The 8390-nt window shown below is 47.2% G+C and overlaps 2 protein-coding genes across 2 annotated transcripts; one reads left to right on the top strand and one right to left on the bottom strand.

Annotated features, from left to right (window-relative positions):
* Positions 1 to 81: 81 nt before the first annotated feature.
* On the top strand, positions 82 to 1032 carry LOC119924115 (olfactory receptor 14A16-like). Its single transcript, XM_038743161.1, has 2 exons — positions 82 to 459; positions 541 to 1032. The coding sequence occupies exons 1-2, from the start codon at positions 82 to 84 to the stop codon at positions 1030 to 1032; spliced, it is 870 nt and encodes a 289-aa protein (XP_038599089.1).
* Positions 1033 to 3735: 2703 nt separating this feature from the next.
* On the bottom strand, positions 3736 to 4670 carry LOC119924113 (putative olfactory receptor 14L1). Its single transcript, XM_038743160.1, has 2 exons — positions 3948 to 4670; positions 3736 to 3861 (listed from the first exon to the last, which is right to left on the bottom strand). Exons 1-2 carry the CDS (start codon positions 4668 to 4670, stop codon positions 3736 to 3738), a joined length of 849 nt encoding a protein of 282 aa, XP_038599088.1.
* Between the last annotated feature and the right edge of the window lie 3720 nt (positions 4671 to 8390).

The raw sequence follows: 8390 nt of genomic DNA, 5'->3' as shown, positions 1-8390 counted from the left end.
ACTCAGAGGATGCTCAGTTGGGGATGTTGACTTTGCACTCATTCTTCACTCCCACAGGCAGCTCATGACACCTCCCAGTCCATGTCTAACATCACGACGGTGACAGAATTCCTCCTCTTGGGATTCTCTGACATCCGGGAGTGGCAGCTGATCCATGCTACGCTGTTCCAGCTGGTCTATCTGGCAGCCCTGATGGGGAATCTCTTCATCATTGCCGTCACCACCATTGACCGGCAGTTCCACACTCCCATGTACTTTTTCCTCAAGAACCTTTCCGTCATTGACCTCGGCTACATCTTTGTCACAGTCCCCAAATCCATCCTCAATTCCCTCACGAATGTCAACTCCATCTCTCTGCTGGGCTGCGCTGCCCAGGTATTCCTCGTATTTTTATTTGCTGGAACAGAGATGGCCCTGCTCATGGTGACGTCCCACGACCGCTATATTGCCATCTGCCGCCCCCTGCACTATGAGATCATCATGGCCCACGGGGCCTGTGTACGCATGTTGGCTGCCTCTTGGTTCGGCAGCTGTTTGAATGCCATCGTGTACACAGCCAGCACCTTCTCTCTATCCTTCTGTGGCCCCAACACTGTCCACCAGTTCTTCTGCGACGGTCCCCAGTTGCTAAGACTTGCATGTTCCACTGTCCATGTTACGGAAGATGTGATTTTGGCCATCGCCGTCTGCTTATCTTTCTTCTGCTTCGTGCTCATCGTGGGCTCCTACGTCCGCATCTTCTCAGCCGTGCTGAGGATGCCGTCAGCAGAGGGCCACTCCAAAGCCTTCTCCACCTGCGTACCCCACCTGATCGTTGTCACTCTGTTCCTCACATCAGGCTTCTTTGCCTACCTAAAGCCAATATCAGACTCGCCCTCTGCACTGGACCTGCTGGTGTCTGTGTTCTATGCCATGGTGCCCCCTTCCCTTAATCCCCTCATCTACAGCCTGAGGAACCGGGACATGAAGGCAGCGATGGGAAGGCTGCTATGGCCAAAAGATTTCCCAAAGGAGAAAACATCTATCGGATAATAGGTCCTTCTCCACGGACCAACCTGACTATACTTCTGACTTAACCAGTCTTCACTCCAGAATGGTTTTACCTCAGCATTGTGTGGGTGACCTAGTGGAAAGAGCAGTGGCCTGGGAGTCCAAGGACCTGGATCCTAGTCCTGGCTCTGCCACTGCCTGCAGTGTGACATTGGGAGAGTCAGTAAAACGTTCTGTGCCTCTGTTTCCTGAACTGTAAAATGGAGATGAAATAACCATTCTCCCATCTGCTTAGACTGAGAGCCTATGCGGTATAAGGACTGTGTTTGTACCCAGCATACTATGTCTAATACAGTGCTTGGCATATGGTAAGTGCCTTACAGATATCACAATTATTATTACCATTATGAAGCTTGAAATCTTGACCAGTGGCCATGAACGCTCCATGGAGGGGTCCAGGAAAAACACAGCCTACAATTCCTACACACTCCATGCCTTGTTACAGTGAGAGACCTCTTTGTTTCCCTTCTCCTTTCTTCTTTCCTTCCCTCATTTACACTGCCTTCCTCCCACTTCCCACTATTCTTTATTTTCCTCTCAAATGAAGAGTGAGCAGTCAGCCTGAAGCACAAATGGAGGGTTTGGGGAAACACTGGGAGAGAATTCTAAAGACATGAGATGGAGTGGAAAAATCTGGAATAGTTGTCTTTCTATTTGTTGTTGCTAGAGTGTAAACTCCTGGTGGGCAGATGACATATCTCTCCTTCCTGTTTACCTTTCCAAATGCTTCATACTGTGCATTGCAGAGAGTGGGACCTCAATAAATACCATTCCAAATCAATCAATGGTATTTATTAAGTGCTTCCTGTGTGAGGAGCACTGTACCAAGTGCTTGGGAGAGTACAGTATAATAGCGTCAGTAGACACAATCCCTTGCTTGTGTGTGTTCCTGGTGTCTTCAGCTGCTTCTTACACTCATATCTTTATTTGTACCTATCCTCTGCACTTGTATTTATAGGCAAATTTGATAGCATTTTCAGTGTATTTATTCTGATTCCACTGTTCATAAATATTTCTACGTCCACTCCCTTCACTAGAGAGTAAGCTCCTTGTCAGCAGGGAACATGCCTTGAGTATCCCAAATCTTCATATAGTGCACTGCACCCAGTTGGCTACCAATAAATACCAATAATAATGATAAGTGTAGTATTTGCTTAATGTTTACCATGTGCTAAGCGCTGAACTAAGAACTGGGGCAGATATAAGACAACCAGGTTAGACACAGTAGCTGTCCCTTATGTGGCTTATAGGATAAGCAGGAGGGAGAACAGGTACTGAAACTCCATTTTACAGATGAGTAAATGGAGGCCCATTCATTCATTCATTCAATCATATTTATTGAGCACCTCCTGAGTGCAAATACCTGGACTAAGCACTTGGGGGAGAGCAATACAACAACAAACAGACACATTCCCTGCCCACATTGAGCTCACAGCCTAGAGGGGGAGCCAGACATTAATATAAATACATAAATATTTTACAGATAAATAGATATGTGTTGTGGGGATGGGAGGGAGGATAGATGAAGGGAGCAAGTCAGAGCAATGCAGAAGGGAGTGGGAGAAGAGGAGAGGAGGGCTTGGTCAGGGAAGGCTTCTTGGAGGAGATGTGACTTCAATAAGGCTTTGAATTGGGGGAGAGCAATTATATATCTGATATGAGGAGGGAGGACGTCCCAGGCCAGACGAAGGTTGTGGGTGAGAGGTTGGTGTCAAGATATAGAAGCTGGAGGCACAGTGAGAAGGTTAGCATTAAAGGAACAAAGTGTATGGGCTGGGTTGTAATAGGAGAGTAGTGAGGTGAGGTAGAAGGGGGCAAGGTGATTAAATGCTTTAAAGCCAATGGTGAGGAGTCTTCTGTTTGATGAGGAGGTGGATGGACAACCACTGGAGTTTCTTGAGGAGTGGGGAAACTTGGTCTGGATGATTTTGAAGGAAAATGATCTGGGCAGCAGAGTGGAGTATGAACTGGAGTGGGGAGAGACAGGAGGCTGGGAGGTAAGCAAGGAGACTGATAAAAAAATAAAGGTGGGATAGGATAAGTGCCTGCGTTAATGTGGTAGCAGTTTGGATGGAGAGGAAGGGACGGAGTGTAGCAATGTTGTGAAGGTAGAACTGACAGGCCCAGAGAAATGGTGACTTTCTCCAAGGTCACACAACAGGCAAGTGGTAAAGCAGGGATTAGAACCCAGGCCTGTGCTGTATCCACTTGGTCACAATGCTTCCATTTCTGATACCTCTATTACTACTACTACTACTATTACTATTACTGCTACTACTCCAAGCACCACAGAAGTTGCAGTGACTAGCAAATCATCCACAAGTTGGGTAATGGCTCTCAGGGCACATTAACACTTATGATGGTCATCTTGCCCATCAGTGGGTCCTGCCCATCACGAGCCTTTGTGTGCCCTCTGCAATGGGCTGCACCCAAGCTTCTCAATTATTCTACTCCATGTCCCAGCAGGAATATGACTTCCAGGGCTGAAGCAAGTATCAGTGGCATGCATAAACCTTCATCACCTAGGACTAATTAATTTGCACCTATTGCTGGTCAGGATAGAGGCTTAAATGTCATTCTCAATGCAAGATTCCAGGGGACGTGTCCCTAGATTATCACTTCAATAATTGGAATACACCAGGATCTTTCAGGCTTGACAGTCCACTGCTCAGCTTAGTGGTCCAGTTACATCAGAGGCTTCTTGGAACTTCTTTTCCTTATGGTCACGAGGAGCTGCTTTAGGACTGACTGACCAACTGACCAATCCCGTGAAATGCGGACTAATTTGAAATCTGAAAAGCCTACCAGATTCTGAAGGAACCCATAGATTTCCCAATTGCAGCCTTCATGTCCATGTTCCTCAGACTGTAAATTAGGGGGTTCAGGGTGGGGGGCACCACAATATAAAACACAGACAGCAGCACATCCAGGATGGAGGGAGAATCTGATGTTGGCTTTAAATACTCAAAGACACAAGTGATCAGAAAAGTGGTGAAAACGACGAGATGGGGCAGGCAGGTAGAGAAGGCTTTGGACTGACCCTCTGCAGATGAGATCTTCATCACGGCAGAGAAGATGTGAACGTAAGAGATGATGACGGCTATAAAACTAAGAAGAACAAAAACTGCAGAGACCATCGTGACTGCCAATTCGGGCACATTCCTTCTAGAGCTGGAGAGTTTTAGGAGTTGGGGGATTTCACAGAAGAACTGGTGGATCACATTGAACCCACAGAAGGGGAGAGTACAAGTTGCTGTTGTGTGAACGAAGCCATTGAAGCTTCCACCAAGCCAGGACACGGCCACCATCTTCACACTTGCCCCTCGGTTTATGATGCTGTCATAGTGCAAAGGACAGCAGATGGCAATATAGCGATCGTAGGACATGGCTGTGAGTAAGAGCAGCTCAGCACATGCAAGGAAAGTAACCCAATACACCTGCAGAACACACCCCAGGAGAGAGATGGACACACTGCCAGTCAATCCATTGAGGATGGATTTAGGGACAGTGACAGAGATGTAGCAGAGATCTATGAAGGAAAGGTTCTTGAGGAACAAGTACATAGGGGTGTGGAGATGCCGGTCGTACGTGATAACGGCGATGATGAGGAGATTCCCCATCAGGGACACCAGGTAAACCAGGAGGAACATCGTGGCATACACCAGTTGCAGCTCCCGGCTGTCGGAGAACCCCAGGAGAAAGAATTCTGTCACCAAGGTACAATTGTCCATTTCAACTTCGGAAATTGCAAGTTGGTCACTTTAGGAAAGAACACATGGAAACAGAAGGGTTTTTTTAATGTTGTAGACATCACTAGGGATATTAGGAAGTTGTTCTTTTTCTGCTGTGGAAAGGGATGCCAGCAATTATCAATCAATCAATGGTATTTATTGAGCACTTACAATATTGGGAAGAGTGTAATACAATCGAGCTGATAGACATGAATCCTGCCCACAAGGTAGAAACAGCGTGAGCAAGAGTTTGAAAGTGGGAGAGTCTGGAGTGAGGGATGGCTAGAAGATAAGCTTGAAAGGAGGGAAGAGTGCATTCTGGGACATTGTGGGTGAAATAACTCTGTCACTGGAGAGCCTTGAAGCCTAGGGTAAGACATTTCTGTTTGTTGCAGAGGAAGATGGGTAACCATTGGTAGTTTGGGAGGACTGGAGAGATGTGTGATGAACCACCCTGCCAGAAAGTGATCCATGCAGCAGCAGAAAGAGGCTGGAGGCAGAAAAACCAGCAAGGGGGCTAATGGAGTACACTAATCATGCTATAGCCAGAGCTTGAACAAGGTTGTTACCTGTTTGAGTGGAGAGGAAAGGACAGATGTGGAAACTATCATGAAGGAGGAATCACCAAGATTTAGGAGTATATTGAATGAAGGGGAAGAGGCAGGGCCAGCTTCATTTTGGATTCTAAACCGCTTGTGGTACAAGGGATAAAAGGTTTATTGCTTACAAATACTAATCAAAGTAGGTAAATGATCAGATAAGCACCTCAACTGGGTTCCTCATAGCTAGCATTCAGTCAGATGTAGCCTCAAGTACCTATATCCATTCCTTGGCACATCTTGGGGCAAGCTGATTACAGTCGTTAAATACTCATGGTTCCCGAGAGTTGCCGGCCTCCTTAGTTGGGCTGGTCTTGGGGTGGGCACCCCCTGTCACACCAGGTAGGTTCACCAGGCCCAGACCACGTGGTGTCCTCTGTGCAGTGGCTAAAAAGGACCCCAGCTCAGTCTGGGTTCTTGTATCCCTTCACCAGACATGGAAATGCTGAGTGCTGCCAAGTCCTCGACTCGTGATTGTCCACGCACTGGGGCAAGCTGGAGCCCTTGCCCTTCAGCATGTACAAGACACCACCTCATCAACTGAGCAACCTAAAGCTTCCTGTGTAAGCTCCTGAATGACTTGTTTGGGACATTTACGGATATGGCTTCTAGACTGGGAGCCCATTGTTGGGTAGGGACCGTCTCTATATGTTGCCGACTTGTACTTCCCAAGCGCTTAGTACAGTGCTCTGCACACAGTAAGCACTCAATAAGTATGATTGAATGAATGAATGAATATGGGGCAGATGGTCACAAGGGTTCAAAGAGAGCAAAGACTCAAGAATGATGGGCTTCTGGGACAGGGAGGATGGGGGTGAAAAATGGTTCTGCCAGAAAGAGTAAAGCTAGAAAGGCAAAGTGGCTTAAAGAGGGAAGGCAAGAAGGTCAGTTTTGGACATAAAAAGCTCCATCAGCAAGAGGCAGGGATCACAGACACTGCAGACTCCCGGACTCCATATTCATCTGTGATGGGTAAAAATGATTACCAAGTCCCCACGACAGTGTTCGTGGCAACCGTTGCCCTGTCACCATTACAGGTGCATTGAAGACATTCCCATAGATAATTGTCCAAGGCAACCATCGCTGTCATGGACTTGTGCACTTTGGGTTTCCCATAGCTGATCATCCAAGGGAACAACCACCCCATTATCATCATGGGGTTACACTGAGGATATCCCCAAGGCTGATCATGGATAAAACTGTCCCATCCCCCCCATGGACTAGTATGTGTGTGCGAGGGGGGTGCTTCTCATGGCTGATCATTCAGGGCAACTGTCACACCATCACCACCATGGAGTTGAGAAGGGGCTGTTCCCTTGGCTGATTATCCATAGAGACAATCACTGCATTATCACCAAAGAATTACACAGAGGATTTGTGCTGCATTTCTGTGCTCAGCCCCAGATTGAGAGAATTGCATTGTCCCCATTATTCCCAACTCCCAGAGGAAATAGGCAGGGCAGGCCGAGGCAGAGGGAATTTATAGTTACAGTCAGAACTTGGGATACAAACTCTTTGCCCCGAACAATAGCATTAATGGACAAGATGTGATGGCCAAAGCTTGCGAGGCCTAGGAGAAAGAGCATGGGGCTGGGATTCAGAGGACCTGCCAGCTATGTGACCTTGGGTAAGTCATCTAACTTCTCTAGGCCTCTGTTTCCTCATAAATTAAATGACTTGCCCAAGTTCACATGGCAGGTGGCTGGCGGGGCCAAAATTGGAACCCAGCTCTTCGAACTGCCAGTCCTGTGCTCTTTCCACTAGACCATGTTGCTTTGCTTTGGGAAAGGATGCTGAACACAGCGGCTTGTATGTATAGATTGGAATTATTTGGGGTTCAAACAACTGCACCGTCAAAGCGGATGTTTGGTCCACAGGAAAGACCACGGCAAGCGCTGCGGTCATTTTTATGCTGTCAGTCCAGTGGAAAGAGCACAACTTTGAGAATCAGGAGTTGAGGTCTCTAATCCCAACTCTGGCAGTAGGGAATACCTCCTGGAAACAGTAGCAGTTACCAAGGAAACCACCCTCCAGGTCACCGGAACTATGCTCTGGTCCATTTGGCCATAGGTGAGTCCTTCTGCACATGTTGCAATCCTGCCCACCTACTTGCTCGTGGCACTGGTCGCCCGGTTTGGAATTTGACTGGCAGGGAGAAGAGAGTGCAAGTGGCAATACACTAAACACTACAATCATTTTCTTCACACAGGTTCTCTGTCCTGAAGTCTCAGAACCAAGGCCCCACTGTCATACCTGATGAGAAAGGCTCCATCTAGATCACGTTCATCAATCAGTGGCTTTAACTGAGTGCTATTCTGTGGGCAAAGCAAAATATTAAGTTCTTGGGAGAGTGCAATATAATAGTAGACACCCAAGGAGCTTACAGTCTAAGATGTTCCTGTGCTGGGCTAAGGTGCTTGCTCTCTTCAGTCCCTGGCACTAGTTTGATTTTTTTTATTTGCCTCCTTGCTATCAAAATCCTCTAACAGCCTCTGTTCTAATAGAGCCAATGCAGGGTGTCACCTTGCTGGCCTTAACTGACTGCACAGCTGGCTCCCCAAACATTTTCAGCAGTTCTCCGCTCCAATGATCTTGATTCCTTGTATCATTTAAATGTTTCTTCTCCCCTTCGTCCCTTCCTCTCCATACTCCCATTTGAAGCTGCTGATTGGGGATCTTGCCACCCGGGTCAGATGTCTTTACCGTCAAACCCCTGCCAGTACTAGTGACCACAGTATGGTCAAAGCAGCGAGGTCTAGTGAATAAAGCACAGTCTTGGGAATCAGAGTTCTAATCCTGGCTGCACCACTTGCCTACCGTGTGACCTTGGACAAGTCACTTAACTTCTCCATATGTCAGTTATCTCTTCTGTAAAATGGGGATTAAGACCATGAGCCCCATATGGGAGATGGACTGCATCTAGCCTGATTCACTTGTATCTTTCCCAGTGCTTAGTAAAATGTCTGGCACATAGTAAGCACTTAATAAATACCATTTTTTTAAAAAAGCG

This window comes from Tachyglossus aculeatus, unplaced genomic scaffold, assembly GCF_015852505.1.
Source record: "Tachyglossus aculeatus isolate mTacAcu1 unplaced genomic scaffold, mTacAcu1.pri scaffold_82_arrow_ctg1, whole genome shotgun sequence".
Classification (NCBI taxonomy): domain Eukaryota; kingdom Metazoa; phylum Chordata; class Mammalia; order Monotremata; family Tachyglossidae; genus Tachyglossus; species Tachyglossus aculeatus.
Note: the sequence above shows the minus strand (reverse complement) of the source record. Positions and strands in the feature narration are given on the sequence as shown.